The sequence below is a fragment of the Cygnus atratus genome, chromosome 1, assembly GCF_013377495.2.
Source record: "Cygnus atratus isolate AKBS03 ecotype Queensland, Australia chromosome 1, CAtr_DNAZoo_HiC_assembly, whole genome shotgun sequence".
NCBI classification, from domain to species: domain Eukaryota; kingdom Metazoa; phylum Chordata; class Aves; order Anseriformes; family Anatidae; genus Cygnus; species Cygnus atratus.
Genome location: NC_066362.1, coordinates 156,320,770 through 156,342,779, shown reverse-complemented (window position 1 = coordinate 156,342,779; position 22,010 = coordinate 156,320,770). Strand labels below are relative to the sequence as shown.

Here is a 22,010-nt window from a genome sequence, read left to right as displayed (position 1 = left end):
TCCCTTCAGCGCCGCTCCCCGGCTCGGACGGGCCCTCCCCAAACCCCCATCCCCTCAGGGGCCACCAGAGGCGGCCAGCCCCTTCCCCCGGAGGGGCTCCGGGGACCCCCCTCGCACTCTGCGGGCGGGGACCGGGGGAGGTCCCGTCTCCGTCCCCGTCCCCGTCCCGTCCCGTCCCGCCCGCGGGGGGCGACGCTGGCGGCCTCCCCCCGCCGCCTCGGCTGCTGGCGGGGCCATGGCGGGGAAGAGCCTCGGCCTTGTCGTCCTGCTTCTCCTGGCCGCCACGGCCGCCCTTGGGGCAGGGGAGCCGCGGGGCTGTGAGGCGGTGCGGAAAGTTTTCCAGCTGCGACAGCTCGGGCCCCTCCGGGGGGTGCCGGACTCGCCGCGGGCAGGTAAGGGGGTCTCCGGCCCCTTCCTCCGGGGAGGAGGCGCTGCCCCGGGGAGGGGGCTTCGCCCAGCCCGGGGGTCGTGGTGCCGCTGGACCGGGGCGAGGAGAAGCCGGGTTATCCTTGTGCAGAGGGAGAGGGGCTTGCACCGCTGTAGCTGTAATTAAATAAACTCCCTCGGAAAGCAACGTGTTAAGTAGCAGGACTGGGAGTGCAGCCCAGCGTTATGCAGGCAGCGAAACTTTGTAAGCGCATGCAAAGTGATGTGGCAAATCGCATCAAGGAGACCTACCTTCTGGGATCTGCTGCTTGCTTTTTTTCTTTCTCCAGCCGTGTGAGTACCTCGGTTGGGTTCAGTGGTGCTCCTCACAAACTTAAAATGAAGACCTGCGTGTAAAATCCATTCGTCTTAGGTGTCAGGCATGCTAGTAAATGCGAGTCAATGCTTTCCTGGCAGAAAATGACTTCTGTGTGCAGCGGGAGCTGAATTAACATCCACCCTGCTTGGAAACATCAGCTGTCTCCTCCTTTGCTTAAGTTGATCTGCGTAGTTTTTATTCATTCTGTGAGTCGTGATAAGGCATGCTGTGTTTATTCCTTGAGAAATCACTTTAAAATACAGCTTTTTAAAGACTCTGGTTTGTAAATTGTGCACTGTAATGCTGCGTTACATTTAAGATTATCTGTTATATTTCAGTCACCAGTACTTATAATAATATACATAGCCTTCTTACTTTGTCTCTAGCTAAAGATTTTATCATCTTCACAAAAAAGGAAAAAATTGCTTTTGTTGGAAAGCCTGGCTGGATGGGTACTGTGCAAATAAAGATACTTCATCTGGAAACTGAAATCTGAGTCAAAGCCCTGTCAGTGATTTAAATGTTTGGTGTTGATTAATTGCATGAATGACATCAGGATGAATGATAGAGCTATTGTGGTTGTGTTCTCATTACATAGTCTGGTATAGCTGTTGCACTTTCTTTTGCCATTACCATTTATTTTGGCACCAGACATTCACTTGTGTACTGCAGACAGGGAAGAAACATGTTGCCTCCAGAGGAAACAACTGTAGTACTTTATGCACGTTCCTTCTGCCCTGCTTCTGTCTTCCCCCCTTTCTCTATAAGTCTCATGCCACCACTCATTTTCTTCTTTTGACTTTTCTGAATTTCCTGATCCAAAGCAAAAACCGGTTTTGTGCAGAGTAGCAGAATGCCTTTCTCGTCTGGTGCCCTGCGAGCAGCGGTCAGCAGGAGGTGCGGTGCAGCCGTTCGCTCTTTGAAGGAGTTGTGGTGCTGTGGGCAGCGTGGAAAACCTCAAGGAGCCGAGCACATGCACGATTTCTTGCTTTGAGTATCTTTGATCCCAGAGGTACATGAAACAAATGGTTCTGAATGCTAAAATCTGGTCAGAGTTGGATGACAAGAAAATGGGGATTAAATGAGTATTTTAGATGATTTAAGTTTGATAAAAGGTATTTGTAGGTTGGAAACATAATGGGAAGAGGAAAGAAGTGTCACTTCTGCTGTTGATCTATACTCAGCCTTCTTCTGAGGCAAGAAGTGAAAAATATTTTAAAACTCTTTCTGAAGGCATTTAGAAATGTGCGTGTATCCTATGTATGTATATAAGCACCTTAGGTAGGTGCCTACTTGTGAAAATAGGTGTCAGAGTCGCAGTTATGGGTCTCAATTTGCTTGCCCAAACATAGGCTTCTGGCAGCATTGGGGATTCCCTGCAGCCTCTGGAGCATCTTCGTGGGGCTGTCAGGTCCCATCCCTCTGAGGCACCTTGTGGAGTGGGAGAGCCAGGTGGGAATCCTTGGCACCGCAGGTGGGCGACCGCACTGACTGGTGGGTGCAGCCTGGGGGCTCCTCCTTTTTGGTTCAGATGTTGGGTGGCAGCTTGGGGGTGAGCTGTGCAGCCCCTCCGCCTCTGTTGTATTATCTGCATTTCTTTTAGTGCCACCTTATTATATAAGGACACCTTCTTCTGCATGTCTGAAGCTGAATCACACCTTTCATGTGGAGAAGGATCACTAGCTGAAGGGGAGTGGGAATGTTGGGATATGCGCTGGCATGCAGTGGAAGGTAAACTCTACAGTCAGTAAAATTATAGGGAGAAAGTTGGCTGATTTTGGCCTTGTTCTCTTTTTGTGAATTCAAATACAAAGAATAGCATTTATAGTTTCTATTTTTCCCTTTTCTTAGTGCTGAAAGAAATGAAACAGCCTGATATCGACAAATCATGCAAATTGTAATTACGTTTCATTCAGGGACTGGTGTATGTCCTTATTTTGAATATGCATCATCTCAAAAAACATGCATTTTATACAATTAGTTTTGCAGCTCCTCTGTGTAGTTTCTGTATATTTAAAGGAGCAAAACTCTCTCTCGTTGTATGCAAAAATGCCTGGTATATGCATGAAGCAAAGATGATCATCAAGGATACAGGGACTTCATGTTTGAGTTTGTGTTATCATTCACATAACACAGGATTGGTGTTGAAATTGGTAACTAATAATCAAGATAAATGAATATCCTTAACAAAAACAAGGTTTCTAGTGCTGCCCTCTGCAATGGAAAAACTTGTCTGTGTTCAATCTTGTAGCAATGATTTGTGTACAGACCTGTGGTCAGCCCCATTGCATGCTATAATGAAACATTTATCACTGTCATGCTGATTTTAAATGATAGTTGCAAAAATACTTTTTGTTTCCCTGCCTGTCTGGTTCTGTGCTACAAGTGTACTGGTGTTGGGACTGTACAGTAAAACTTGATGATTTTCAATTTCTGAAAGACCATTTTAATTGTAGTGGAGAAGTGAACAATATGCAAAGCATGAAGTAAATACAAAAAGGCCTCCTTTTGTGTGTGTGTATGTAAGACTGTTGGATTATTTAAAAAAATGCTGTTTGCAAAATTATTTTTTACAGATATTTTTATTTCCTAGGCTCTATTTCTGATATTGTAGTCTATTGAAGAATTCCACTTCTTTACCCCATATATGCTAGTAAAGCTAGAATTCTTAGCTTATATCATCAGCTCATTTTTCAGAGAGGTTAACTGGAAAGCTCATTTCTCAAATCTCCTTGTTCTCAGTTGCAAATAAGATTGTTTCCTTCTTGTTTCCTTCTCTCAGAATCCCCCAGAACAGCAGAATAGAATGAATGGTAAACCAGTCTCCCTTGCCACACTAAGTTCCACTAGGTATGTCAGTGAACAAATTGTCAGGCTTCTCTTTGCACCAAAAAGCTGAGTTCCATGGCTTGTTGAAAAAAGTTACATTTCCTAGAACTGTAGAATCAAGCGTTTCCTACTGATGTAGACAAAAAGCACTTGAGATAGTTTTCCAAACTCTAAGCATTTTTTTTTTTACCTTCAGGAATCAATCTAGGGTTCTTTTCAGTAGTTTTTTGGAGGTCATTTATGCAGTCATAAGAACAAAAAGCATAATAAAAAGAGTGAAGACTTTGATTAGTATAAATTTTATTGCAAAGACTTTTTGATGGAAAGCAGTTATACATATGAAATTGAATAACTGAGGCAAAAAACTGCTGGAAGGGTGACATAATCTCAGAAAAAGTTGGTGTCTTTTTTTTTGCTAATTCAAGTTAAAATATTCTTGCTAGTTCAGTTTAAACTGATTTTTTACTGTTATTTAAAGATCTGGGTCAGACTGATGGAACCCCAAACTATTCTTTGAATTTTAATTTGATCTAAATTTAATTATGATCTAAATTTAGGTGATTTGGGTTTTGGTTTTATTGGAGGTCAAATCAAGGATTTGTGTGTGTGCATATGCCTACTTCTGATTGTGCTGTTTGTTGAACGCATGCAGATCTCCAGAAAAGGATTTAGGTGGGAATGGAAATGGTTGCTTGCTTGTATCAGTTGTTAAAGTCCATTTTATCACATCCATGTATTTTGTGGGGATTATTGCATATGTTGTTTTTGTGTGTGTGAACATATGCTGTTGGCTTCTGAGTGCAAGTAGCATTTCACCCCTGGATCCACAAAATGACCACTCTGGGGAAAAAAAAAAAGATTTTTAAAAATATTCTGGGATTAAAAACAACAGAAAAATTGGAATCAGCAGTGTGGCAGCTTTCCCATATCTATTTCCCATATCTCAACTTCTCTAGGAAGTCAGTAGTGCTGAAAAGCCTTGATCTGTCTGGGACAACCTGAAAAGTGGTGTCTGGACTGCGAAATAGAGGATGGGACCAAAGTGCTGAATGGAGTAGGTTGGCTTGTGTCTGTGGTACTTAAGGCTGGTATCCTGTCAGACGTGCTGTGTCCTCACTACTTGGTGTTTGCCCTGGAGTTTTCTCTAGATCCAGTGTAATACTCTTGTAATACCAAGGTACTCTGGTGTTTTGGGGTGTCCTCACCCTTCTGCCAATTTAAACAATCTTAAAAATTGAAAGTATTTTTGGAGGTGTTGTGTGTAGCGTGACATGAATGCACATTTTGTGCCTTGAGCTGTAGCATGAGGGTATGTTAGAGGTGCTTATACCTTGCTAGGGTGCCTGCCAGTAGGAAGGTGATCTCTGAGGGTGCCAAGGAGCCAGACCTGCTGTCTGCAGTGTCCTCTGAAGGCTATATACAAAATGCACCTTCTCTAGGAGATAGACGCACTGGAACTGTCTAAACAGAGCCACAGAAGAAGGTTGGGTAAATAATGCAACAGTGTGGGCAGTCAGGGTCATGTGCTTGAGTTTGATCCTTACCTATTTTATTTAACAAGGCTGAAGTGTTTTACAGGAGTCTTAATGGTGGTGATGAATGCTGAGTGTGGAGCAGTGGCTCTAGCCAAGATGAGTTAGCAAATACATGTTAAAGGGCGAGCATGAGAGACTCGTGTTTGACACAGGTTGCAAGTCCATTTTGCAGCAAACCACTTGTTTGAACAACAGCTTCCAGACCTTGCGGCATTTCAGTGCTGTCTCTTAAAAGACTGTTTATCATGACAATCCTAGGTCTGTTTTGGGTTTTATCAGACTCTGGATTTGATCTCATGAAAGTATTTGTATAAGCTGACAAGCAGAAATACCACACGTGGTATTTTCTCTTCCTGGCATTTAACATCATCATCCTGTCAGCACTTGTTTATCTCAAGTTACTGAAAATATGGATTTGTAGGGCTGAGACCATGAATGAAAGTTTGAAATCAGTTCCAGATCTTCTGGAAATAGGTAAAATTATACCTCAGAATTATTACATTTTATTCTTGCTGAGCACTTTTTCTGCACCCATCTAGATTGTTTTCAATTATGAAACCTTTCCTAGACTGTAACTGTATATCTTAATATCTATCTATACATAACAGGCTAAGTTATTTTACTTTCTTTCCTCTGTGGTTTTCTATAAAAAACCCAGGTTGCAGTTATAGTGCCTTCAGAATTTGGTACTGAAAAGAGCCACTATTGCTCATTAGAGTAGAAACTGTTCTCTCACTGTATTTCAGAATAAATGGCTGTCAATAAACCGTTCTTGTTGAAAACAGGAGGACTCTTAGATGTGAAAACACATAAAAGTGTGTGTTTTTTTATATTGTTTGTACTGAAATGGGATGACCTGAATCAGTTGCTTCTGTGCTCTCCTGAAACACTGTCCTTAAGCTGTTGCTTGTGCCATAGTGCTCTAAGAAACAACTACAAAGCCCCTCTGCAGATTTTGAGCAACGCCACAATTTTTAGTTGGTTGGGTTCTTTTGCATGTTGTTTTCAGTTATTTTTTCATGACCATTGAAAGCAGCTGTGTTTAATGAGCTGGAACAGAATTAAGTCAATAAAATGTACTGTATATGTACGTGATTAGCAGTCTTAAAGTAAAAACAGAGTTCCCTTAGGATTAGGAATGATATCCATGTTAAAAATATGCTGTTTAAAAAAAAACAAACATAAAATCAAAGGGAGAAAAGAATATTGAAGAGTCAGCTGAAACCATAAAAAAAATCATTATTGCTATAGTTTTGCTAAAAATCTAAATGTCTTCTTGAAGCTAGTCTGTAACAAGCCTGGATAAAATTTCATATTAATTCCTGCTTTATGAGAGAGAAGATGTCAAAGTTTGAAAGCTAAGCAGTGCCTAACGTTTATTTAAAATATTAAGCACAGTTTGGTTAATACACCTAATTTGTAGGTGATGTAATCTTAATACTAAACAAGCATGCGTATGTGTGACTATATGCACAAAGAACTGCATGTGAGCAGATGCTGTGTATATTGTTTGTTAGTAACTAAGATGAAATAAAGGCAGGGGTTTATACTTTACATGTTGGAAGAATGGTACAAAGGTTTTGTGCAAGGTCAGCTTTTCTGAACTTCATACGAAAAAGGAAGTCATTGCTTCTAAGAAATGAAATTGTTGCTTATTTGTGAAAGGTACACTTGCCATTCAGTAGGAGAATGAGGAGCAGTACTTAGAAGTTCTAGTTTTAACTTAATGTGACTACAGCTACACACTTCTCATCACAAAATTATGGTTTATTGTGCAACAATGCCCTCGTGCAAAATGATGTTATATGCAACATAGTGTTATTTGAGTTTTAGGCAACCCAATAATAACACTTGGTCAAATTTTCTCTGTAATGTTTTTGGTTCCAAGCAGAGAGAGGACATTTATGTGTAGTTACTATCTGCTAAGATTTGGAGAGAGGCAAGTCGTCTTACACACATGGTACTGAGAGTCTTTTTTCTTTCCTTCTTGTTTTTTTTTTTTTTTTTTTTTGGTCTGTTTAAGCACTTTATAAGGAAAAACAAACGACAAAAAAAAAAAAAAAGCAAAAAGCCTCTCTAAACCCACCACAGCTATATTCCCTCACTGGGAACAGCTGTAAGCCCCCTGCTGGCATTTGGGCCCATATATGAGCTGTGTTGGAATCTGAAGATAGAGGAGCTCTACCGGAGAGACTCCTGTAATGCACAATATTTTACAATGTCTTTCTAACAAGTCACCCATCAGAAAATTGTAAGACTACAGTGATGTAAGAGAAGTTCACTATGTCTAGTTTTCCTTTTTTAGACTTTTCAGAGAGATTTTTAGTTCTTGAATGTTTTGGTATACAGACTGTGAAATAAGCTTATTGAAAAGTTTAGTATTTATCCACTGCAGTATTGTCTGGAGCAGTATAAATTATAAAGATTATGTTGTGTCATAGAAAGCAGGCTTTCCAAACCTAGTTGAATACTTCTGGCCTTGGAAAGTCAAATACTGAACTATCAGACCCTCTTTAGATCAGGAATATTTGAAATAACTATAGGAAACATGAATAGTTTATTGCATATTTAAATTAATAAGTGGATTATGTGAAGAAGAATAAATGAAATCAGCTTTAAATAATCATAAAATACATAAATTGAGCTGCTGAAGTTGTGCTTTGCTTGTTCTCTTCTATGTAAAACTAAAGAAAGATTGTAGTTTCAAGGAATCTTCTAACTAAAAGAAAAAAAAATCTTCTGAAGTTTATTAGTGACTGCAGTTTGGTTCTGTAAAATGCGATGCCAGTATGTTGCTAGTAAACCAAAGTGTTGTATGTTAGACCTGAGGAGAGCATCAGGTAAACATGGCATTCTTTTTTTTTTTTCCCCCCCTCTTTTTATTCTGGTCTGGAAACAGAATTGAGTTAAAACACTGTGATAAATGTGGTCTCAAATGAATGTCAAAAAGGACAAGAATTGCTCTTCAGGAAATTTAGAGCCTAGAGCCATCCAGGAGGGTACAGTGTTTGAAATTTTAAATTCTCAGGGAAGGGTTTCAGGGAATAAAACATTTTATCTCCGTGTGTGTTTAGTCATCACAGACTTTAGTCAATGCTAGAAAGTGAACGACTATAGCCCTTTCCCTATTTTAATATCAGTGAATTGATCTTCGCTGCAGTAATAACTAAACCGGAATGTGTGAGAGTCCTCAAGTCTTTGTGGAGCTGGACCACGCAGTTCCCTTCACCCACTGCCTGCTGACCTGCAGCCCCGTGGCTGAGGCTTAAAACACCCCTGTGGCACTGCCGAGGTTAAAACTGAGGAGTTCTCTCTGTCGGCGTGCTGCCCTTCTGCACGCAGCTCAGAGCAGGAAAACGAAGCAGCAGTGGGAACATCGCAAGTTTGTGAATTACCAGTTTCAAGCGAGCGTTCTGTATGCTTTGACGGGTTGCTTCATTAATTGGGTTTTTGGTTGCTTTGTTATTCTTGCCTTGTAGCTGCTGCCATCCTTTTCCCTAGGGGTTGCAAGCCAAAAATTGTATTCTAGCTCTTCAGTCACGGTTGAAGCAATTTAGCTAGCTGCAACTCTTCCCCCCACCACTCATAGCTGATTCTTCTCCCTGCTTCCCACCATATTTACATACGCACACACACAAAAAAACACAACAACAACAACAAAAAACAGTACAAGAAGACATTTGCAGATGTCACCCATGAAAAGAAAAAAGAAAAGAAGAAGTAAAAGCAGGATAAAACAATTTTCTGTGCTCCATTTGGATCAGCTTTACTCTAGGCACTTACCAACTGTGCTTCTTCAATTAAGTAATCAATGTCATAAGGAAATTCAGAATAATTGCTTGTGATACTTTAAATACAGTGAAAATAGTCTTGTGACACTCTAAAAAAGATGCACTTGATATTTCAGACTAATATGTAAGAGCAGAGACCAAGTTCAAAACTAGTCAGTAAAGACTGATTATTTTCTGTTTAGGTGCTGCTGGGGAATGTCTAACTAGAAATTCTAAATTCTTGTTAATGATGATAATGTAGAGGTGTCTGATTTTTATTATTTTAATTATCCCTCTGATTCTTAATGCTTTTCGCTTCAACTATTCTAAACCAGCTAATCTAGCCCTGAAAGGCAGGCTTGAAATGTATTAATTACATTACACCTGCGAATTAACAGTCTAACCCTCAAAATTTTTCTGCTTTTATAACTACGTGTGATTGTTTTAGTTGTGTGTGGCCTTCAAAATGTGCTGCATATAGAATGCAGACTTTTGTGTCTGAATTCATCTCAGGACAATGTTTATATCTGATGTTTTACTGCAGAAAAGCAAGTTGCAAAAAGCATAGTGGAGTATGTGAGTCTTCAGTGTGACACTGCTTAGTTCTGTCACACCTTTTCTTTGTCATCAAGTTCTCTGCAGGGAAATCCTGATGTAGACAATACTTAGTAAAATTAATCTAGATTAATAATAGATTAATCTAGATAAAACCTCTTGGTGATTTAATTCTAGTTCAAGCAACTGTTGTGTTTCTTAATCTTAACAATTTTTTGGGCTCATACATCAAATGCGATTAGGTCAAGAAGAAAAAAGGATAGTTAAGCATATTAAACTTCAAAACTGTGAAATCAAGAAACATGAAAAATACTGAGAATTATAATAGAAAACATTTCTTTTAATATAGATATATAATGATATCAAGTATTTATGAAAGAGAGGTAAAAGATGAATGGATCAGGCTGCTTTGTGAAACTGGAAATCAGAGGAGCGTGCTGGTTTGGAAGCCAAAGTCGTCGTGAGCTAATGGTAAACTGGAGGAGCAAACTGCAGGAAGAGTGGAGAGACTCTTTTCAGAATAGTGTAGGAGCATTGGGTTATCTTCTGGATAACTAGAAATGAAATAATTTTTTCATTTCACAATGTTTTTGTCCCTATAAAACTGCAGCAGCTTTGGGAGAAATCCAAGCTCTGTGCTGTTCCAGTTCAGCTTCTGTGTCAGTAGGTGCTGAGCGTGATTTGGGTGCTGAGGTAGGTGCTGAGTAGGTGCTGAGTAGGTGCTGAGTAGGTAGGTGCTGAGTAGGTGCTGAGCGTGATTTGCTGAACAGGCTTTGGGCAAGGTCAGACATGAATTTAACACACATCATGTAGTACAATTTCTAATAGCCAGAGAGGTTTCAGCAACATAAGAGTTCGTAATCTAATCCATATGTTAGTCTGATTAGATAAAATGATGTATTCTTGTCTAACTTTTAAACTTCTATTTCTTGAGGACATCTTATTCATGCATCTGGGTTAAAAAGCACTCTGTCTTAGATTTGTATTATTATCAGTGGCCTCCCCTCCATTTCTCTTCTGAAGTCATGCTGGCTGGAAGCTTCTTTATGAAGGTAGGAGACTTCCCTGAAAAAGCAGGAATGTAGTTCTAAGAAAGAACAAGTACTGCAAAGAATTGTAAAACTGCCTGCTATGTCAATGTAAGACCAACAGACAAAGCCCAGTAGATCAGGTTTGACTATAGGACTAATTCTTTCCTTTTGAGCTCCCTGCTGGTTTATTTGAAGGTTAGGAAAGAGAAAATCTGTGCACAAATAATAATAATAAAAACAGACAACAACCATTTGAGTTCAGAATCCATTTTTAAATAAGAAAATATAAATAAACCCTTTCCTTTTCAGTAAAGAACTTAAAGAACACATGTAGGGGAATAAAGAATATAGTAAGTCTGAAATTGCTATGGCATTGAAATGTGTCCAAACAACTTAATAACATGGTTCCTCTCTTTTCCAGTGTCAGTTACATGACTAGGTAGCTGCCTGCCTTTTTAACAGCAGTGGGTTGATTTTTGTTACAAGCAGTAGATAATACTCAGTAACCAAAAAAGAGAGAGGGAAAAAAAAGGCTGTTATAATGCAATACTGTGAATATTGCTATCAGTATAAACATTATTTCTCTTGATGTTTGTAGATGTATTGCTGCTGGCATACTACCGACTATACCTTGGCTTGCCCTGTACTGTGATATTCTCTGTGATAAACTCGAAGAGAATAAAAAAAAACGCCAGAGAGAGAACTGCGTGTTGTACCTGTGAATAGACCTTTCTGGTATGATGAGTAAATGTTGCTGCAGGCTTATTATCATTCCTTTAATTTGCATGTAGGTGGGTGGTATTATTAGTCCAGTTTGCCTCTTGCTGCTTTAACAGTATGTTATTTTAAAATTCTGATTTAATGCAGCTAATATTTAAATTAATTAGTATTCCTTATGACAGCAAATGTATCTGATCATAAGCGAGAGGATTTAAAAAGTTTTAATAGAAGCTTGCAGTGCTTTAATCCCTTAGACAATGTCAGCTTGGACATGTTTTGCATATGAGATATTGCACCTGAAATGATAAGTGTTTTATATACATGTGGTGTAACTCACCCCTGGAACAGAGTGCATTAACATAGTTTAAATCCTTATATTTTTTGATTTGAGTCAGGCATCACTAATCTGTCCTCTTGACCCATTCTGTGGAGTAACCTGCTCTCTCTTTGCAGGACCAAACTTTACTTAAGCAAAATGACCACTGCACTGATACAAAAAAAACAAACAAACCAAAAAAAAACAACACAGAACTTTTAAACAAGTGTCATAAAAGTTTCAGCATAGGTTGTAGAAAAATAGACTTTCATGCAGTTCAGGTTCCAGCTTTGCCTGTTTTAAATGCTAGGTGTGGCCAGCCTTAAGCATCTGAAGTATGTGCTTGCGGTACCATGACCTGGTTCATCCCCCCTGCTGCTGCTCCTCTTTCTGTTCATTGTGTTTCAGCTGCTCTATAGCAATTGCCCTCTGCAGAGGGGCCCTCACCCAGAGCAGTGAATTGGCATTATATTGCTCTTTTGTGAAGCAGCAATTCCTATGCCTGCTTTGTTGCATCTTGGGCTGCGATTTGGTGTGCCCTTGTCTTTGCAAGGCAAAATGGGATGAGAGGAGTCTCTGTATTTGGGGGTGCTGCCTAGGACTGGGAATGTGGGAATGCTGTGGGAAGTTAGAGGTGGTCAGTTTAGGGGACTTGGTTTGGAGGTTCGGTATGGGTTGGGAGGTTGGAGTCAGTAGGGTCAGAAGACTTCTCCAAGGCTTGGGGAAGCATTGGAGATGAAGGAGAGGGAGAAGCTGGCGCTGATGCTAACTATTTTCTTTGGCATGCATAGCAAATGCAAAAGTATCTAATAGTTAATTTAATAGACCACCTTTAATTTTGCAGTTTTATTTTAATTTTTCTGCTGAATTGGAATGTCTGGGGATGGGATGTGTACATCCAAAGGCAGCTTGCCAGGAGAAATTAGTCCGTAAGCTGTAAAAATTTGATTACTGAAGAACATGGAAATCACGTTTAAATAAACAATAAGGGTAAACAGCTTTCAAAAACATCTAGTAGTATGATGAAAAAGGTATCTTGTAGCATTACTAGAACACTTAAGAAATATAATTTCTTAATAGTTGCAGAAGTTCAGTGATTTTTGGCTGCATTAGAATAAAGTTTTATCTTTCTGTTGGGTTCAGCTTCCTGGACTGTGGCACGTAGGTGTGCCAATTGCTGTGTTACGCTTCCGCCAAGAACCACTTCAAAGAGATTTACAGGGATATCACTCGCCTGAGTTCATTTTCATATCCAGAGGTCACATTCTTGCTTTTGCATGCTTCCATGAAGGCAATATCAGATTTCTGAATTCTGTATGGTAGCAGGATTTCTTAAAGTATCTACTGCTCTACCCTTAACATAATGAGATTTACTCCTGCTCATGTCTGTGAAATGGATTTATTTCAAGGCACACATTCTTAATATGGGCAGTGAAATGTTCCTGTGTATGTGGGGTCAAACATTTGTCATGTATATGAAGTCAAACAGTTGTCTTCATTATTTGATATGAAGCAGTGTTATCAATTCCTGAACAGCACTCTTCACTGCAATGAATTCGTTTTGCCTGAAAATGTGCATGAAGAAAAAAAAAGATTATTTAAAAATGAAGAGAAATTATGTAGTATTTAACACTGTAGGTTGAAATGTATCTTTCTTCCATACCTGCTTTGGGATGGAGGAACAAGGGAATTGTGATGATGGAAACCACCAATGCCAGAAGGAAATGTTGAGCAAATCAGAGACCATATTATCTGTCATATGCTATATTTGTCAAGGGAATTAAATTACCTCTGTATAGTATTGTAGAGACAAGTTTTATCTAGAGTCTTAGATGAACACAACTTCTGAATGGTCTATATTACTTACCTTTTTCATTCTGGTCTCATGCTTTTCTAAATGTGATTTTTAAGGAATCTTCTGAATGTTTTCTACTTGCCTGAATATGATGCAGTGGGTTCCTGTTTCAGGCTTGGCATTGCTGTCTGTAAATAACATTTTTCCCACTGTGTAGCTGAAGTGAAGTTCCAGGACCAGGAATCTCTTCATTAAGATCAACCAGCACATGCATAAAGGAACATACATTCAATATAATGAATTTAAACATTTTGTCATTCTCCAAGAGTACTCTGATCAGTAGCTTTTTTTTTTTTTTTTAAGCTTTTTGGAATATGTTATTTAAAACCAGCTAACTTAAAAATGGAGTATTGAGGGTACAAACGTGTAAGGCCTCTCTTTCATCATAACTATATTCATACTACTTCTGAATGAATTTTCAGAAAAAATATGGAGGAAAAAAAGAGAAGTATGATTTAAAAGGAATGTTAGGGCACCTGCCTAACATAAAAAGGTTAGCTTCAGGGAGGTAGTGTAAGAACTGAAAGTGAGTATAGAGTCAAGGATGACACAGATTTAAGTTTTCATTTTAGAATGTCTTGCTTTTTTATTCCCATCATGATCTTCCCTTTCTACTTATTATGAAGAAAGAATTATGTATATACACACAACCACTGAATTACCATTCAGCCCACAGAGCAGATAAAAATGTGATTCCTGTCAGTGAAACAGTGTATCAGAACAGAGTTTGAATTGAACAGTACACTTTTTGTGTTAATGTCATTTAAATTCTCACATCTTTCGTCTTTCATGGAATGTTTGTTTTTTATTTTAGAAAACTTTTTTTTTTGATACAATGTAAAACATTTTAATGCCACATGATAACAAAGAGAGCAAATAAGGTGTTTTCATGCTTGAGTATCTCCAGTTATTAAAAAAATAAAAATGAAACGGCTGTCAGAACAGTACTGAATTCCCCCTCTTGAATTTCAGTGTGCCAACAACTTGAAAAGATGTTCATTTCTATGAACTTTTCCCATCGCAGTAGTGAAGTAGTGAATTGGCATGACAGTTACATGGGAATGTTAGACATCAGAGAAAACCAGTAAGAGAGATTAGATTGGAATTTAGGACTGCTCCATATAAAAGTTAATATGAGCATGTTCATATCAGGAATGGCTTTCTGCTGTCGTGTCTGTAATATTTGGCAGTAGTTAGCTCTTTCCAGCCCAAGTTTCACAGGAGAACAAGAATGCCAGACATGAGCTAGCCCAGCAGATCAGTATTCTAGGTGATATACAGCGCATATCCAATGTATTTGACCAATGTTAGCTAGTAATATTCAAGCTGAAATAAGATCGCAGTGTCAAGGAAATGCTGTTATATGACACTAATTAACTGTAATAAGTGTATTCTTCCCACAGAATTTTGGTTACTACCCCCATCTAATTTTTGTTTAACAAGATCTGATGTCTTTAAAGCTCTGGGTATTTCTTTTAAGTATATATACCTATGCTAAAAACAAAAAATGTTTTCTATGCCTTCATATATTGTGTACCTCTGTTTCGTTGTAGTCATTGTAATTATTTCTTTCTCTAGGGGTTGATCTCCAGGTTTGTACTTCAAAAAATCCAACATGCTGCAACAAAAAGATGGAAGAAAGATATCAGACCGCAGCAAAGCAAGATATACACCAAGTGCTTCAAACATCAAGTGCTACATTAAAATTTTTAATATCTCGTAATGCAGCTGCATTTCAAGGTAAGGCTTTCTGCTTTTTGTCTTCAAACCTGTTCATACTTTTCTTGATTTTAATCTTTGATTAGTTTAGGTGTATAATAAAAGTTATCTGTTATTTTTTCGTTTCTCTTTTCCCTGCAGAAGGAGCATTGAATCATGTAGGTGATAAGCAACTGCATTGCTTTTGGAACTAGTGACTTTTGAAAAATAATACTTGAAAAAAAAAAAGAAAGAAGCAGTTTTAAAAAGATTATTTGATTAAGCTTATAAACCACTACCTTGGCTTTCCTCCTAGACCTCTTTAATTTGGATGATAATTTAATTAATTTGGCAAAACTATTGCCTAGTGTGCTACAAAACAGATTTTGTTATTCTATTTCTGCTCATCACATTGTCTTGTTTTAATGGAAATACTTGGGTGTTTTTTTCCTGAGGTACATTTCTGGGATCAAATTTTGTTCCAGTTATGTAGGTTCTTGAATTTCTTTAAAAAAAAGATAAAAATAAATAAAATTTGAATTTCAAATTGAATTGAATTTCAGTTGAATTGAAATTGAATTGGTTGAAATGAAATTGAGTCTGGTGAATTTCATTTGTTTCAATGCATGATAGGAAACTATCTCATGAATTATAAGCTGTCTGAGCTGTTGGTGGGATTGCCTTTAAGAAATTTTCCTGCATTCTATTCATTTTACTCTGAATTTATAAGGCATCAATTAATGCAGAAATTCATCAGGAACTGGGAATATGTGAGAAATAGTGGCAATGTATGGTTGTATGTGATGGAAAGTGAAATAGGATTCACACGTATTAAGGACAAAGCCCTACAGTCTTGTCATTTGTCTATTAACGTGTACTTACAGCCTTAATATGCACTTACGGCCACTTGGGTGAACAGGGTAAGATATACAGGCTTAGGAAGTTGTCCCTCTGGTGGCTCTCGTTTTTAACCTTTGAATCAAAAATGATTAGCAGATTGAAAACAACTGCTCATAAATGGGCCGCAAAATTGACTCTGAGCTCCTAAGGACTTCTCTCTTTTGAAGTTTAGGTTCTGTCTAATGGTAAGACCAAGTTGTTGTCTGCCTTCTGGAAGCATTGCCATTTAGCCTGGATAACACAGCTGTCAGTGTGTGTCATGGTCAGGAGATCATTGGTAAAGTGCACAAAGAAAGCTCTGCCTCCCTGTAATCTGCTTTCATTCTTCCTTCCAGCTTGTGTAAATTAGCCTTCTTTTTTTGCAACATGCTGTGTTGCTTTGCTGATCTGAGGCTGTAGACTCTGTAGAGCTGAGGAACCAGCAGTACTTTCCTTAAGTGAGGGCTGTGCTTTCTACTGTGGGACTTTAACACCTCCTGCCTTCCCTCAGCCGTAGGACAACAAAACAAAACAAAAAACCAACCAACCAAACAAAAACAAAAACCACCGTTACACACCTAGATTATATACTTGTGCAATCCCAGAATTTCTCAGTCTTGACAGGAATTGGACTTAAGTGACATTAAAGTGATGTTAAGTGAAATCAGGACCCAGAAACTGACTTTTCTGTTCCTTTTATATCCTGAGAGGTTCAGTCTGTTGCATATTTTCAGACTGCGTGCAGAGCATATACCTACCCCTGTAGTTGAGTTCTCTCTGAAAGGCAGGAGTATGCATGCCTTTGAGGAGAAATGATGATGAGGTGTTTCCCTCATGTACAATCTTAGCAATTATTCAGGATGTGGCTCTTTTTGGCCTATAAAGATTTTAATTGTAACCCCTGCAAGTTCAGGAAGGTGCCCTAATCACCAATTTAGAGGCTAATAGAGAGCAAATGCACTTTCAAATTCTCCCACTAATGCCATTTTACAGCATAGAAGGATTCAAGAAGCACTAGTGATGATTCATCCTCCCACTAGAGGGATGGTTTGAGCACCTCTTGAGGATTACATTTTTTCATCTTTTGGTGAAAAACACATGAGCAGTGCTTGTAGCAGGAACCCAAGCCATCTTTCCGAAATTTGTAGCCTAACTACTCAGTACTAATCCCACTAGATTTTTTTCATTATTTGCTTTTAAACTAATATTTTTCAATGCATATGCTATGAAGTATATATTTTGTATGTTACATACTTCAAATATTTTAAATTACATGATTTGGTACTTTTGTCTTATATTTCCATCTATGCAAGGAAGTAGAATTAGAGAGAATATTCTGTAGATTCCAGAGTTGCTGAGATATAAAACCTTCTTTGCCTTTGAAGTAGTAATTTGTGGGAAAACATGAAGTTGTACATACTATCCATTTTTGAAGAATTGAAGAATTGCTGCCATTGCTAACTGAAATTCAAGCTGTATGGTTTCAGATTCAGAAACCATGAAATGATGTTGCTGATGTTTTTTGGGTTTTGAACTCTAGGAACATAGACATATTTCTGTCTGGACAAAATCCTGAACCTGGTCTGAGTTCAGATTTTAACCCGCTTTGAGCAGGAGTTTAGACTGGAGACCTCCTGAAGGCCCTTCCCAGGGCCTTTGTCTCAGCATTCACCACCTGGAGAAAGATCACACCTTTAGGCATTCCCCTTACCTTTTTCTCAGGCTGGGCTGTGCAGCTGGAAGTGAGATTACCTCAAAGTGAAAACTTCACCAAACTTCCCTGCTACTTTGGCAACTGGTCAGGCATCTCAGCAGTTAGGCAGAAAGTGTGAAGCGGGTTGTTGGGGTGTGTGCAGATGGGAGCAGGTGTCATGGACTTCACCACAGTTATTACCTGCCTCTGTTTGTTGAGGTTGGATGCCTTGGCCTGAAAGAGGTGGACTGGCTCCAAGTGAAACAAATAGGTAATGTTTTCTTTCAGTTTCATACATATTCAGTAGTGAGAAGTAGTTAAAATAAGTCACCTGTGTCTGCCTTTGGAGATCTTCAGAGGCGTGTTTTCTGTATGCATTAAATGAAGTCGAGACATACTAAGTACTAAAGGATCAATAAGTACTTCAGGATCACTGTGTTTGCTCATAAAGCATCTGTGTCTATCTGTTAACTCTGTGTGCATGTTTCTTCATATGAGAGTAAAAATACCTGTATATAATATGTCTATGCCACCTTTTATTGTTTCTTTAAATCCTGTGGTACTATATTGTGATAAGCGTTGCCTTCCATTGACAGTTTTCAAATGTTGCAAAAATTCCATCCAGGCTTTTTAAAACATGTCGGGTTAAATGATGTAAATTGTACCACTTGTGTACTGCTTCTTAGCAAGTACTGTTATGGTTTTTCCTTACATTTCAGGGCATTTTAAAATGTACGTCTGCTTTTTCACTCCACATCTTGATTCTTGTTAATACCTTTGAAGAGTGATGAGGGAACAGAAGGATAAGAGAGAGTGAAGTTAAAAAAGATAATATATGCCAGCCTAGATATTAATCTAGTAAGTGAGATATATTTTGTGGAGAGCAAGAAATCATTCTTCCCTTGGGGAAGGTGACTACAAAACTTAGGCTGCATGCTAACAGTGTTTCAAGACAGTTATGTTAGGTAGGATAGCATTCTTGCACATCTTTGCATTTTTAGCATTTGTTGTCTTAATAACAAGTAAGAAAAGGACTGTGAGTGCTGTGCAGGTACTGCAATGCCATCTCCATTCTAGGGGAAACCATAAAACCACATAACTGCTTTTTTAACCTTTATTTTATATGCTGTAGACCTATATATATATACTTCTTCGGCAGAGTTCTTAGGTACTACACAAAGTTCACACTGACTCTTGTTGATACCTCCAAATGAAGGAAGACAGAGGGCTACCAGAGGTCAACAGGCATGGTCTGGCCTGTGACTGTCCTGCTTGGAAGCGGTGCTTGTAGGACCCATGGTTTCCAGACACTCTGTGTAGCACTTGGCCAGAAGTTTCCTCTGGGATGAGTCTTGGGCTGGCAGATTTTTATTTTTTATTATTTTTTATTTTTTATATTTAGTTTGAAGTATCTGTACTCATGTGAAGACAGTTCACCGAAGTGCCTCCTTAACATGAACATCTAGGAGGGAACATAGATGTATGATAGGTAGGTCTGCTGAGCTGTTGTAGTGTTGAGAGGTTTAAACCTGACTTGCTCATACTGTCTTTTGAGAGGATATCTTGGCACAAACCGTTCCTCTCAAAATATTTTGGCATTGTTCCAGGGAGAGCTGGGTGGAGATGTCCAACAGAGAAGGGAGGAGGCAGAAATGGTTGTCTGGCTCCCTGCCTCGAAGTGTTCACACCTGCAGGGTCAGCTACCACTGGCGCAGGGCAGAGGATGCTGTGTGTCCCCTGTCAGAGCCTGGGACCTGCTGGAGAGGTTGTTGCTTGGTTAAGGTTGGAAGTGACATGGATGTGGCCTAGACAGGGAAAGACTCAGCAATCAGTCACCTTACGCAGTTTTGCTTATCTATTTTGCTTAAAGACTGGTTGGATAAGCAGTACTGCACTTCTGGACTTCAGAAGAATGATTTCAACCATCACTCTGTTAGTTTCTTACTGGCTAGCCTTACTATTGCTTATAATCATGACAGTGCTATTGCGATACTTACCTTTTGTTTCTTGTAAAATAAACAGGAATATTGGACACAGATTTGTGAATTAGATTTCAGGAATCAGATATATAACACTAAAGTGGCACTAGCCTGTAGCTTCCTTTAATATTACTAGGAATAACCTTTCTATTACCATAAAGATCGAAGTGCAAATTTATGAAATGCTTTCTACCAATATAATTTGTATCTGGTTTTCTTATTTTACAGTCTCTTCACTATTTGGCATTGCAATAGGTTCATGAGAGGATGGGAACTGCAGTTAAAATAAAAAAAATCACTAGTGACCTGTAGCAGAAAAAAATGTTTATTCTGTGAGCAAAGCAAAGGTTTTGGAAAAAAATCTCTGACCTGTTTCAGGCCAGATAGGCTTTGCAGAACAGGATAGGTGGTTGAGACTAAAATGGAGTTTTCAGCACAGTCTTGTCAATAAACTATCAGGCTGAAGCTTCCTGCCTATCTCATGTGAAAATACCTTCTTCAAGATTTGAACCATCCTAGAATTCAAAAGATTTGGGAGAGAAAGTTAAAATTTAGCATTGAGGTAGTTCTTAACGAGGTTGAGAGCCTTTGATTCTCATGAGGAAAACACATTTGAATTTCACCATGATAAGGCTTTAATAAGAGTACATTATGTGTGCGAGCTTGGTTTGAAATAAGTAAATACTGGTATCTAAATGCTAGTGAACCTCGGTGGGTGTCATTCAGTCCTCTAAGGGATGATTTCTGAATTACTCTAGGATCACCGTTTGCAGTTTTCGACAAGGGAAAGCAGTAAAACATTTAAATCCTCTGTATTTCAGGCTTTCTTTAATGAGGTGAGGGCAATACCTTCTCCCCCAAATGATGCTTATAGCTGAGTCCAGTAAGACATGATGCAGAGCAATATTGTGAATGTGAAAGAGAAACCTGAAGAGTTTTCATATGCGATGGCATATCACAGGTGACGCAAGCTGCCATGTAATAAAATACTTTATTACCTAACACCAGTGCTCACATAGTAACATTTGAAATAAAAACAAGCAGCCAAAATGATGGGTATGGATGACTAGAAAGAACTTATGTCTTATACCCATGAAAAGGGCTTCCTTCTGACCCCCCTAGCCATACCATGTCATGGATGTATGACTCTTGTATAGTCACAGCGCAGTGCCAAGTTATGTGTAGGGGGAAAAAAAAATCACAACAGAGAGGAGTTCCTCTCCAACCACTTGAAGAAGAACTGAATAGTCAGTCATCTAGGAAGCTGGTGATTTGGAGTGGGATGGAGCTACAGGCAAAGGATAGCAGATCTTGTGTCACTGTTATTTTTTCACACAGAGCATGTAACTCTTTAGAAGGTGGCAGTATATGACATAGCAGCTTTTCTGGTTGAAAGGGAAATTGAGAGATAATTAGATTGGAGAGTCTGAAAGCAAATGGACTTTGGTATGTGCTACTGTGTTTGGGATCTCTAGTATTGTAAAATTGATTTTACAAAATGGAACCTTGGATTGTTAATGAATGTGGCAGCCTTTCATCAAAATGGCGGGCTTGGCAAATATACCTTTGTAAGAAAGAGGTAATAAATGGCATCCTTTCACTACAGTATTTCCTGACACTTTTACTACTATGTAGGAAAACTCTACAGTTTTTGTGATGTAAGTTCTGGAGTATATTGAATCACCTTGCCCCAAACCAGTTTCTTTTTTTTTTCCCTGTATAATTTTACTGCATAATAGATCAATGTTGACTTTAAGCTTGATCAGAATTAAGTGAAATCAAACATATCAGATTGTTTGAGGTCACAGTACACTTGCTACATTTAAATATGATAAAGTTGTAGCCCGTAGCTAAGGTAAGTTATATGAACTAGAAAATGTGTTGAAAACTTCTGAGCTGCTTTCTCTGGTAGCATGCTAAGCCATAAGAAATAACAAAATTTTGTTCATCCTTGTAATACTATATCTGCTCTGGCACTGTTTCAATTGTTTTCCATTTGTGAAGTTCTGTGAAGAATTATTTGAAAATTAGAAAACTATTTCAGCAGGATCTGCTGTATCTCACTTAAGGTTTCAAATGATGATTGCCCTCTGTATAATTTGCAATGCAAAGAGCTGCTTTGAAGTTCCAACATTTTCCCTTTCTGTACTCAGTAATCCTTTGTATTTTAAGTGTGATAAAAATAAGCTAAAATCCAAGTACCTATGAATCCCAACTTCCATTAAATAAATGAAACTGATTATATTAAAAGTCAAGAAAGTGGACAGGCTGAGACCCACTTGTCGCTCAGTTGTTGTACTGAGGGATAAGGGTCTCAAAAACGTCTCATGTTCACTGGAGTTACACACCTCATTCTCTTACCCTGTGGAACTTTCCCCATAGCTATGATAGTATTACCTCTTGGG

General features: G+C 38.8%; 1 protein-coding gene across 1 annotated transcript in view; it reads left to right on the top strand.

Moving 5' to 3' along the window:
* Positions 1-235: 235 nt before the first annotated feature.
* Positions 236-22,010, top strand: part of GPC5 (glypican 5) — a 766,577-nt gene continuing 744,802 nt past the window's right edge. Inside the window, exons 1-2 of the mRNA XM_035564881.2 lie at positions 236-392; positions 14,935-15,096. Of these exons, the coding sequence (XP_035420774.2) occupies positions 236-392; positions 14,935-15,096 (319 nt within the window). The remainder of the gene's footprint in view (positions 393-14,934; positions 15,097-22,010) is intronic.